The 12,834-nt window shown below is 38.1% G+C and overlaps 1 protein-coding gene across 2 annotated transcripts in view; it reads right to left on the bottom strand.

Annotated features, from left to right (window-relative positions):
- ITGA8 (integrin subunit alpha 8) overlaps positions 1-12,834 on the bottom strand; it is a 111,320-nt gene that overhangs the window by 31,477 nt on the left and 67,009 nt on the right. For both annotated transcript variants that reach the window (XM_086614525.1, XM_086614524.1), the window contains exons 24-26: positions 10,350-10,430; positions 5,541-5,646; positions 3,362-3,520 (exon numbers count right to left, since the gene is read on the bottom strand). In XM_086614525.1, coding sequence (XP_086470651.1) covers positions 3,362-3,520; positions 5,541-5,646; positions 10,350-10,430 — 346 coding nt within the window. The remainder of the gene's footprint in view (positions 1-3,361; positions 3,521-5,540; positions 5,647-10,349; positions 10,431-12,834) is intronic.

Below are 12,834 nucleotides of genomic sequence, written 5' to 3'. Positions count from 1 at the left end.
GCAAGAAAAATCAACAAAAAATACATTGCCTGAAAATGTCATTAAGAGCTGTGGCATTATTCTATTCAGGAGCTCTGCCCTCTTGACAGTAATGGTCCCATCTCAGCTTCTAGAAAGATGTCTCTACTTTCATCCACTGTACCGAACTCAAACCCCTTCTTGTATGCAAAAACTGTATAGCACTTTTAGCATTTGGAACGTCGCTCTCTCCGCAAGATGTTTGACAGGCTGCTGATTGAATTTGAGAAGTGTTGTTTACTCCAGAAGAGTCTGGAATCAGTTATGCTTGATAAATTGGATACCTTGTTTTTTTTTATGGGATAATATGTAGAGCTGTGTTTTGCTAAATCTTCTGACTTTAAGCCAAACCAAGCTCTTTTGGGGGGATCTGCCATCACAAACATAGATCTTAAAACAGGCTTTTAGACACTGGCATATCAACACTTTACTGAGGAGGCTGCTACTAGACTTCCCCTTGTTAGTGTTTCCTCCAAACTCTGAGATCTTCAGCTCTGCTATAAAAGAAGAACCACGTCCATGGACGGGGAAACATTTTGGACAGCAAACAACACCCAGGAGTAACACTTATGAAAAAATTGGCAGGGAAATTTTTTCCTTTTTGCTGATATGATTAAAATAATTACAGAATCAATTCCAAGCAGAAAAATCAAAAAACCTGCCATGTTGCTGGCAAAGTTGTAATTTTTATGAGTTAATATTGATTAAACCACAAAATAATTCTAGACTATATGAATCCTTTTACCAAGTGGCAATACATGAAAACTTCCATTTCTGGAGTACACTCCATGCAGAATTCCAGTTGATAGTTTCACTTTATAGAATATTCAAAGTATGTTCTTTGAAAAATTAAAATCATTAACACTTCAAGACAGGTAAAATATGTATAGGCTTCTAAAGTGACTTTCATTTTACATGTTATAAAGTCTCATACTATGTTGAACTTAACCATAATATAAAATATAGCATATCATATTAAATATTAAAAATATGTATCTTGGTGCAAGGAAATAGCCCCTGGCAACAAAACATGCTGAGGACTGACTGGCTAAGAAGCAGTTCTGCAGAAGAAGACCTGGCTTAAGCAGCACATGAGCCAGCAGTGTGCCCTGTCAGCAGTGAGGGCCAACAGCATCTCAGGCTGTATGAACCGGAGCAAAGGCAATACATTGAGGAAGTGATTGTTCCCTCTGCTCAGCCCTCATTAGACCACACGTAGCTACAACATCCATTTTTGGAGCTGTAGAAGACAGAGATCAACATAGCGGAATGAATTCAGTGGAGGGTCCCCAGGGATGCTTAGGGCTGTAGCACTTGTCCTGCAGGGAAAGGCTGAGGCATCAGTGCTTGTTCAGCCCAAAGAGGAGAAAACTTTGGAGGGAGAAGGTTATCACAAAAATAGAGCCAGGCTTTTCACAGAGGTGCCTGGTAGGATGATGACAAGCAATAGGCATAAGTTGAAACAAGAGAGGTTCAGAATCTATGTAGGGAAAAATCTTTTCCCTGTAAGGACAATCAAGAAGTAGCAAAATTTGCTCACAGAGGTTTTGCAGTCTCTGTGCTTGGCTGTTTTAAAAACCAGACTGGATAAAGCCCTGAACAACCTAGTCCAATCTCACAGCTGACCCTGCTTGAGCAGGATGTTAGATCATAGTACTCCTGAGGTCTCTTCCAGCCTGAGTTAGCTTATGATCCTAAAAAAACAAATCGCCATACAAATTAGCTCTAAGTTTGCAGAGGACACCAAGTTGTGTGGTGTTGTGGACACGCTGGAGGGAAGGGATGCCATCCAGAGGGATCTTGACAGGCTGGAGAGGTGGGCCTGTGAGAACCTCATGAACTTCAACAAGGCCAAGTGCAAGGTCCTACACGTGGGTCGGAGCAATCCCAAGCACAAGTACAGGCTGGGTGGAGAATGGATTGAGAGCAGCCCTGAGGAAAAAGACTTGGGAGTGCTGGTGGATGAGAAGATCAACATGAGCCAGCAATGTGTGCTGGCAGCCCAGAAAGCCAACCGTATCCTGGGCTGTATCAAAAGAAGTGTGGCCAGCAGGTTGAGGGAAGGGATTCTGCCCCTCTACTCTGCTCTTGTGAGACCCCACCTGGAATACTGTGTTCAGCTCTGGAGTCCCCAACACAAGAAGGACATGGAGCTACTGGAGCGAGTCCAGAGGAAGGCCACAAAGATGATCAGAGGGCTGGAGCACCTCTGCTATGATGACAGGCTGAGAGAGTTGGGGCTGTTCAGTCTGGAGAAGAGAAGGCTCCGGGGTGATCTTACAGCAGCTTTCCAGTACCTAAAGGGGGCCTACAGGAAAGCTGGAGAGGGACTTTTTACAAGGACATGTAGTGATAGGACAAGGGGCAATGGCTTTAAACTGAAAGAGGGGAGATTTCGATTAGATATAAGGAAGAAATTTTTCACTCAGATGGTGGTGAGGCACTGGACCAGGTTGCCCAGAGAAGTTGTGGATGCCCCATCCCTGGAAGTGTTCAAGGCCAGATTAGATGAGGCTTTGGGCAACCTGGTGTAGTGGAGGATTTCTCTGCCCATGTCAGGGGGGTTGGAACTAGATGATCTTTAAGGTCCCTTCCAACCCTAACCATTCTATGATTCTATGATTCTATGATTTTTATTGGAATAAAAAATAAAAATTGTGTTACATCCTTTAAAAATACTTAATGCTACAATACCTGGTGTCTGTCTGCTGTCTATTAAATAAACAGCTCCGAGAAATTCATGTCTTTCAATTTAACGATACTGCATTATTGTGCTATAAAGGATTTTCCCCACTGCTAACAGGTTCAGATGTAAGACCTTTTGATAAACAAACCATAGCTAGGTTGTATCAGACTCAACTGAAGAGCTATGTGAATCCCTTGCCATAACGAATGTTTACACCACCTTTGGGACTTCATCTGCTCAGGACTGCTGTACAGATGACTTTCTGAATTACTGTACTCCTTAGGATACAAGAATTTTCACGATCCCACGAGAAGTGAAAAATTTTGTGTCATCTATGCAAAGCCATGTTAAAAATGACACTCAAGGAAAACCCTGCAAATTTCCATTTAAAAAATTGTCTTGTATCTAATGCTACAGTACTATCTCAAAATACAAGTTTCTTCTAATAAGAAAAGTACAGAAACCAAACGCATAACATGCAGGACAGGTGTCACACCATAAACATTATAGATTATCTACATCCTGCTTCTTAAGCAAGAAAATGATCTCAGAGTCATTGTGAAAAATTCCCCAAAAGCTCTATCCCGTTGCAAAGCGTAGGCAGAAAAAAATCAAGCAAAATGCAGACAGGAATGGAAATAAAAGGGGCTGACTCACCTTTATTTGCATTGTATTAATAGGAGAGCTCGTTTGACAGTGCAATGGTCCATGTGTCTGGATATGAAGAATATAAAGAAGAAATTCTTCTCGACTGGACACAGGCCAACTGACATGGAGAACTGTATTGTTGATGGCACTTGGTCCTATATTGTGCAGCTGTCAAACAAATATTGTCAGTACTTTCCAAGGCAGTAAATAACAACAAAAACACAGCAATCATAACTTTCACATCTTCAAATTCTTAGTGTCCACAGTCTTGAAGTACTCTGGGAAAGACGTATAGATTATTAATATCATTTTATTGATGGAGAATCTGTGGTAGGTAGAGCAAAAGGACTTCTCATTAGTCACAAAGCCAGTGACAAATCTGAGCTAACAACTTTTTTGTCTGAGTCTATATTCAAGAAATCCATCACGTTTCCCATCATTTCCTACATATGAAACAGCTGAAATTACCTAAAAATTTATAAAAACTCAAATCAAAACACAGTAGCAAAATACATTACACAAATATATACAATGAACAGAACATACTTGACAGAACATACTTGCAAAGAGTAGCTGAAACTTCAGGACACAAAAGATATAGCAGGGCTTAAAATAGTTTTTGTGGTTAAGAACTTCTCAGTTCAAATTTGCCCAAAAGAAAAAAAGGAACTAGTTTTCCTAAAGTAACATCCCAAGACATTACTCTTTTCTGGGAAAATGAATAAAGATAGAAATAATAGATATTAAAAAATCTGGGCTATAAAATAGTGTTCTTATATGAGTTTACAATTTGAAAATATCTGATGACCACAGGAAATTTGGATATGTGTTAACACTGGGCATGAGAGCTAAAGAAGCAGAACAACATAAAGCTTTACTCAAAGTTTCTGGAGATGTGAGAACCTCCTTTTTTAAATGTGTAGATTTTTTGTGACTGATGAGCTTTACTTAGAACCAAATAAAACCCACTTGCAATCTTACATCTTCTTCAGTAAAGGGGTTTTGGGTGGATGTTTGGCCTTTTTTATGCTTTGCTGATATCAATCAACCATGAAAGCAGTTTCTTTAATCAGTGTAACTAATAACTGTAACTATTTTAATACACTCGAAGTGACATATATATAGTTCCACAAGCAGCTCAAATGTTTTTTCAGTTTAGTGAACTGTGTTAAGATGAGGAATTCACAAATAATATTTTGTATTTTACAGTCTGATTCATGACAGTTTAGTATTACTCATGCAAATTGTAATCTTACACTGCTGATTAAGTTCAGTTGCTTATATTTTCTTGAGTGCTAGTTTGTGAATTATAACCATATGTGAAGCACTCTGTTTTACCCGCTAGAATACAGGTCATCCATCAGAATCCAAAGATGGCCTGTATTCCATGCAGTTCACTCAGTGCACTTTTTTCTAACCTGAACTCTTCTCTTTTAATTGATGAATCATCCATAGAAAAAACCCAACAACAACACAAGGCAGAAACAGAACATTTTCTGAGTAATGAGGTAACAAGTTACGTGTATGTCTTGTTTTTTTTTTCAGTCAGCTAAATGTTAAATATATTTTTTCCTGTGCACAACACTCACAGCTTTTAATGAGAAACTAGTCAAATCACTGAAAATATTTGACATTGATTGTACTGAGCTTTTAAGCACTGTTTCTAACTCTTGTCAAAACTCCAAAATGTTTATAGATCCCTTAAATGTCAAAGACAGACTCCTAGTATAAACTAGTATTTCCTCCACTGACATGAACAGATACTAGGGTTGTGAATTACCAGATTAAATCTGAGTCGTGCTAAAGTCAGAATATTTACACTTGTGGCTTTATCTAGCTGCAGGTCATAGAATCATAGAATCATAGAATGGTTTGGGTTGGAAGGGACCTCAAAGATCATCTAGTTCCAATCCCCCTGCTATGGGTAGGGACACCGTCCACTACACCAGGCTGCTTAACGTCTCACCCAACTTGGCCTTGAACACTTCCAGAGACGGGACATCTACGACTTCTCTGGGCAACATGTTCCAGTGCCTCACCACCCTCAGAGTGAAAAATTTCTTCCTTATATCTAATCTAAATCTACCCTCTTTCAGTTTAAAACCATTAGATAAAGACAATGAACCAAATTCATCGGGATTTTAATGGAAACATCATGAGGTCCTGTGGCAACATATATCATTTTTACCTCATAGATGTGTTCGACTAAAGGACCAAGCTCTTCTTCTTTTGTAGGTTCATCTTTGACTTCCCAGTTGTGAAGTGGCAAAATAATCGTTGGGGGGTGAGACACCCTGTAATATATAAAATAGGTTAAAACAGTAACTGTTATAAGGACCATTATAGAAACCTGACCCCTTAAGGCCATTTTATTTGGGCATACTCATTAGAATTAGGTGAGCTGAACCATCCTCTGATGGATGGTCCTTTCCAGACAAGAGAGTGACTCTCTATTTGGAGAGAGGAATGCAACGTCAGGCGTTCACATCATTCGTACTGATGAGGTATCCACAAAACTAAGCCATGATACGTAAATAAACGTATTTTCTAATTTCCATTTAAAGCCTGTAGATGTTTAATGTTATAAATCTTCTTTCCCTGCAATACATTTTTAGATATTTATTTAACTGCTATGACTGTAAATTCCTTATAACCTCTGTTATTATTCCTTTAAAAAAACTTGCAAAGTAGTCTATCTCATTTTACAGGAGGGAAACTGAGGTACTGTGACTTCCATAAAGTCACAATGGAAACTGGTGTATCAAGAAACTGAATTTGGGACTAGAGGCTGAAATAGCGCTCCAGGCTTGCCATTTGTTTTGCAAACGAAGTGGCAGCTAAGGCATTCCCTGAAACACTGTTGTATCTTGCAACATGTAAATCAAACATAAATGAAGAAAACAGTGACTTATATTCGACATCTTTCTTTCCATCTGCTGTTTTATTTTTCCTTTCCTTCTCTCTCTGACCCGAAGAAAGGACCAAGTAGTCTTCTGTAAATGTTTCTATTCAAATCGCAAACATTTTATTTCTGATAAAAACAGGAAGTTCCTTGGAGGGGCACCATTCAGACTCCAACTTTAGCCTTATTCAGTTGTTGAGAAGTTGGGAAATCAGATACCAAGAATTTCTTTTAGCATTGTAGGTGAGTTCTGGCACAGATATCTGTCATCCGCTAGTAGTGAAAGTAGCTCTTGGTGCTAAAATGGTAAGTATTGCCCTTTCTTTACAAGGGTCAACTCTCACTCAGTTTTGCTGGTTTCCAGAATCTTTAGCTTAAAGAAAAGCCATAAAATGTCAATGCTTGTTCTGCCAAAGCTGCAACTTTGCTGACAGAAAACTGTTAAAAAAGAATTGCTAATAAGTTTTTTTTCAGAATGTAACATTGAACTAAAACGATGGACTTCTCTCCACCGATGTTAATTCACCTTCCCTTGAGTCTAAACAGAGAAAGCACCACTGCAGATTGCCCCTTGAAGAGGAGAACAGAAGACTGGATGCTTTTGTTGCAGATGCTGACATTTTAAAATACTTTAGAAGGAAACAAACCGTTCTTGTTTCCAGCTCTTATGTTATATACAATGAATGAAATGTCTGATAGAAACTTTTCTACAGAACACAGCTTCTCAAAGCAGCAAGAGATCCCAGAGAAGAGCAACATATTACCAGCCAGCTAAAGTACAACTCTTCATGAAATTTAGGGTGCCCTGGAGTATCCTGCTAACTCTAGATAGTTCCCCAGACTTCAAAAGGCCAGCAGTTTGTACTAACCAGTACGCCAGAGGACAAATTTACAAGCCAAACCAAATAATAAGGGAAATGAAACATATTCATTACAAAGTAATTTCAGATGAGGTGCTTAGCCTAACTTTTCATATTTCACAAATGGCCAATAAGATTTTTAATTGTTAATTGCTGTTGGAGAATAAGAACTTCACTGTGTTGTTACAAAAGCCAAGACACAGACACACTTAAGCTACTGCAAAAATCTGCAAACCAGAAACTGTACTTAGACAAAAAGAAATAGACATGAGGTTTCAAAAATGAGTGTTTTCCATTACATTCCCTGTGCAGTGTTCTTCTTATCCACAGAACTACCAAGTGCAAAGTGTAAATGTAGACATTCAATGAAAATTATTCTAAAGTATATAATAACATTCATTTTAACAGATTTTACAGTTATTTTGAGGACTTCTGCTATTGACGTGAAAGTAGCACTCAGGTCAAATTAGATAGAAACTCTCTCTTTTGACTATTTTATTCTGCATTTAACTGAGAATATTTTTAATATTTCAATGCTTTATTAGATGAGAATTTTTCCTAGATTTTCAGGTGACAATGATCACCAGTCAAACAAAAGCACTGAAAAATAAGATAAAGAAATTATGTTCTACAGAAAACGCTTATGTGGGATATACAATAAGAATTCTGCCAGCTGTAAATCCTCCCAGTCCAAATTACTTCCTTCTTGAATCCCTCATTCCTCTAGTGCTCTTTCAGCAGTGGGAAATAACAATTGCAACTATAAATTTCTTACATTTTTATAGAAAAAAAAGTTAAGCAGAATACTCAAATCTCTGTATCAGAGCAACCTCACTCATTGAATGAACTATCTAAGGAGTTATCTCAAATTTGTTTTGAATTGGATATTGAAGATTTTTTCCTTTCTGATAGAGGCAGTATGTGCACGGGTCCACTGTGCAAGTATACATGCATGTATGCATACACACAATTTGACAACATCTTAGTTTTCCTCTGTAAAATGTACAATTATTCCAGTCTCACTTCATGCAACTCTGTGCAGAGCAGTAGGGAAACCAATGTAAGATATTTTCCAGTCCAAATGTGGACACAATCTCTCTTTTATTTTTATCTAGGAAATTGTGAGCAAATAGTTCCCTTGGAGCTATATGCTTTAGCATCTCTGAGTAATTAGCAAAATTTGTCAACAAAGCTTTTGGGAATTTTCCTTTGTACATGCATGCTATAGCTAATAAGAAAATTAAAAGACTTAAGAGGAAAGGAACTGGAATTCATTCAATTAAGTGATTCCTCTGTATTTAATGATCTGTTTCTTAGCACTGCAGGCAGCAATTCAAGCCACTTTTTCCACTTGTGGGCATGCTCTTTTTAAGAACCGAATATGTTTCAGTCATTTTTTGGAATCTATCTATTTACCTGTTACAGAACTTTTCATTAAAAAGAACACACTATGGCACAGAAAGGATATGATAGGGGCAAAAAGTTTCCAAAAAGTTTGCAAAGAATACAAAAAAGTTTGTACGATTTTTCTATGAAAGTGTTGAGCAACCTCACCGAAAGAAACAGAATCCACTGCGCTGGAAGCAGCCCTTACTGCAAAGTCTTGTGTATGTATCCATAACAATTTCATTGACGCACTGAAACTCCAGCCAGTCCTTAAGCTGGGTGTCCACCCATGGCAATGCCTAGCCATTGCTGGCTCCCAACATTTCCTCACACATCTGCAGCCCACCAATAACTCCTTTGATTCTTATTTCCTCAGTCTCTACTCCTCCTTCTGTGTTACCTTCCCCCTCATTCTGTATTTTTCACCTCTCTTCTTACCCAGCTCATTTCCCTAGATCACCATTAGCTACAGAAAATGAAATAATACTCTCATTTCTGTTCTCGTTAAACATATTGTCTTTCAACTGCTCCTTTTCAGAAATATAAGCATTAACGCATATCCACACAGTTTTTGAGTGTCAGTCCTCTTTTTTCCACCTAACTCTAGCCTTAGAGTTAGTCTTCTTAACCTGGAAAACACTTACAAAATGTGATGAAACAGACTGTTAAAATCTCCCAGATTTAGATTGAACATTAGAGCAGAAAACATGATCTCTTTCATCTGCAAAATGATTGGACTCTCTGCTAGCACTAGGTAGTGAAAGTATTGCCTTAGAAGTGGTAACAATAAATGGATTTTTATCAATCCATAAAAGCATAAATAAATGCATTTTTGTTTTACGCCTAAGGCAGCCCTTTGAGGTGTATCATATAAGAGACATTCACCCCTCTTGCATCAGCAAGGTCTCATGGTCTGACTGTGGAAGTTAAACTGGGCCATATACCTCCTTTTCTTCCCCTTCAGTGCTGAGAATGGTTAAGGTCCAGAGCTGTAGTTTGAGAAGAGGAGATGTAGGAAATCTGAGATCCCAGACAAAAAGCATTTTGAGCAATTATTTGCTTTAAAAGAATATTCTGCCAACTTCCTCCAAGATGCCAGGATACGAGCAATTCCAAGATTTTACAGGGTAGTCTAAGATTCTTATCACCTAATTGCACTTTACAGTTTCCAAAACCAAGCTGTATGTGAAAATAGAGATAGAAATAATAATCTTTGATCATATCCTGTGCTTGTTTAGTTTTGGTATCCCTTGTGTCAATGGACAGGCACCTGCTTCGAAATGGAAATGTAAGAATACTACAGTAGTAGCTGGTTGACTTCTTGTCATGGCTCATTACTTATTCATCCTTTCTCCAAAGGCATCACTGTGCCTTCTATTACTATATGCCTTGCCATAATGTGTTTCATCATTCCAGTCATAAAAGCAGCTGATTCTGCTTTGGTATTCAGAATTAAGTGCCTCCGTGGTTGCACTGAAGGTTACGCATATGAACAGGCATTTTGTACTAGTAACATCCATACACAATTTGAATGCCCAAATAAAATGTGTCTCTGACTGGTATTACTACAATGTGGGATTCTACAGTGTGCTGCATTTGCACAGATGCTCAGTAAATTTACTGGAATCCATGTGGGCAGTCTTGCCCTACTTGATCCTGTAAGTCCTTAGTAGCTGCATCCTGCAAGGCTTGCAGGGGTGAGACTCCCTGGGAATTCTCAGGTGTTCTTGGTGGATAAAACATTTGGGATTATAATATGTCAAAAGATTCACTACATGGGATTATTATATGTGGAAAGATTCAATACGAAAATAGTTATCATTATAAATTGAAAGGGTCGAATACTTACCCTCTGATCTGTACTTGAGCCACAGCACTGATGTTGATATGGAGGTTAACTAAATTGCTGATGGGATTAATCTTGTTAGAACTAGAAAAGAAAGGTACAAGGGTTAAAAAAGGTTATTTAGCAGAATTCTAGATTGTTATACATACAGCGCTGAATACCACAAGGCCTACAATTACGAAGCAATGCCATTGGACATACTGCAGCATGGGCTTGCTATTGCCACTCTTCAGCCTTATAGGACACTAGTATTTAAGTCTGATATTATTTGAGTTTATCACATGTTTAATAATACAATCAACTCAAGCTTCCTTTAAAGAATCCTATGTGTGAATATGACGATACAAATTTATTCAGCTCAGAATATCATGTGAACTCCCTTGTTCAACTTGATCATCTGTATGGATAGGATTGTCTTAATAGAATATAAGGGTGTTTTGTGCATTGGAGGAATGTACGAGATAGGTTTTGTTATAATAAAATTTGTTTTTATGAATCTCCAAACTTGTGACTTCTGCATGACAGATCTTTCTTCGAAGAAAAAGAACAAAAATAAGCTGTTTCTTTACTTTTCCTATTTTCTCCCCTCCCTTATCCAGAGTGTGTTTACACTCAATCCCATTTAGCAGTGAAAAGAGATCCCTATGTTTAAAGCTTAGTGCTCTCACTCATTTTATTGTCTTTTCTTATTGCAAATCCTTAGTAATGAAGGTAGCTTCTCACTTCAGAAGGCCATTCCTATGACTATAGTCCATTCATGTAAAGGAAGGTTTGCAGGTTCAAATTCATGAAGACAGTGAAAATAAATAATTGCAGACTTAGAATTTATTTAATTATGGGATTAATGATACTAAATTTGGAAGTTTTCTCAAGAAAGTGTGGAAGTACTCCCTTGCTTCATGGAGACTAAGTTTCTATTACTGTCACAGTTTACTGTTATCACATCTGGGTAGCATCAGTCAAATGGAAACTTTCAGAGGAGGCCAGCATTCCCAGCAACTGACTCCTCAGTGGTAAAGGGCAATACTGCTTTGATCCAGGCTTTCTGGTTACAGATTGCTAAAATTAGGAGCAGCTCTAATTTGTTTGTAAACTAATGCAGATTCCCCTCAAACATCATTTGAACTTTTGATGTAATCCTCTATAGCCATTGCTTTGAGTACAAAAATTGCTTCAAGTATAAATATGACGACACCACTAATTTGTTAGAATAAGCTGCTCTCCGATTCGTATAATGGTACTACTTTCCATAGAACTAAAATACATATTTTGATTGTATATATTTGGTATTCAAATCTTGTTTGTGACTTATGGTATGTTGTAGAGAGGAAAATAGTTAAAATAAAAGTGCCAGGATGTCTCCCTCTCTAAGGGATATATAATCGCCTAGCAAAATCCACATCAGAAAAGGAATCAGATTTCAAGACACTATTCAACCTCTTGATTATTTCCTATGAGTAGTGAACTTCAGTCTTGCAAACAAAAATATTTATTTTCCATTTGATGTTTTGGAGTAAATCAACATTGGAGTTTTGAATAACTCAGACCAGGACACAAATTCAGACAGGTTCTCTGCTTCTCTTTCCTTCCATTTAGGCAATTTCCTCTTTCTGCCTTATGGATTTGTTTCCTTTTTCTTTTAAGATTGTTTTACCTGTTCACTAAGGGCATACAAATGCGCAAACTGTACTGTTGCTTGAGAATGAATGTACCAAACAGTGAGTTTTAACCAAAGGGTACATTTCCTATGCAAGAAGTTGTTGGTTTTTTTTTTTTTTTTTTTTTAAAGTAGCTAGGTGCTCTTCAGCATTTTTGTAACAGTTTGTGGAAACTTTCCTTTTCGGTAGCTCAACAGATTTCCTCTCTTTACATTTTAGTGAGTCACACTCATGGAGGAAGCACGAGATGTTGCTATCTCCTGAAATTCAGACTTATTCCTTGGTAAAGCCCTGTTGCTTTTTCTATGAAAGTGACCTACTCTCAACTCTTATTACCTAGAAAGATCTAGCTACCCCAAAAGCTCTGAACCTCCCCAATTTCACAGCATGAAAAGGATAGTGACCAGAGCCTTTGATACCCGTTTAAAACTGTATTGCTTGCATTAATGACCGTATGGTGAACAGTGCTACGGACAGGGGACTTACAAGCTAGATGTTGTATCTCTCTCAGGAGGAGCCCATGCCCAGGTTTGCACGGTCTCCAGCTCATGAGCCAGATGCCTGGGAGAGGGCTGAAGCCTGCCCAGGCACATCATCTTCTTCTGTGGCATTGCTGTGCCCTTCCCGAGTTTCTGCATGTCCTTTCCTTCACAGGTTACATTATTGAAACATGACTTAAACATTTCAAATGTCTCAGTTATTTATCACAGTGAACATGCTCAAGGTCCTCATTAAAGGCCAGACATTAGCAATTAAGTTTCTCTGTATGGGGCAGAGAGGGCCCCATCAGGAATTCCAGTGTGTATCTGATGTGGACAGATGGGGCAGAA

This window comes from Tauraco erythrolophus, chromosome 7 (genome assembly GCF_009769465.1).
Source record: "Tauraco erythrolophus isolate bTauEry1 chromosome 7, bTauEry1.pri, whole genome shotgun sequence".
NCBI classification, from domain to species: domain Eukaryota; kingdom Metazoa; phylum Chordata; class Aves; order Musophagiformes; family Musophagidae; genus Tauraco; species Tauraco erythrolophus.
Note: the sequence above shows the minus strand (reverse complement) of the source record. Positions and strands in the feature narration are given on the sequence as shown.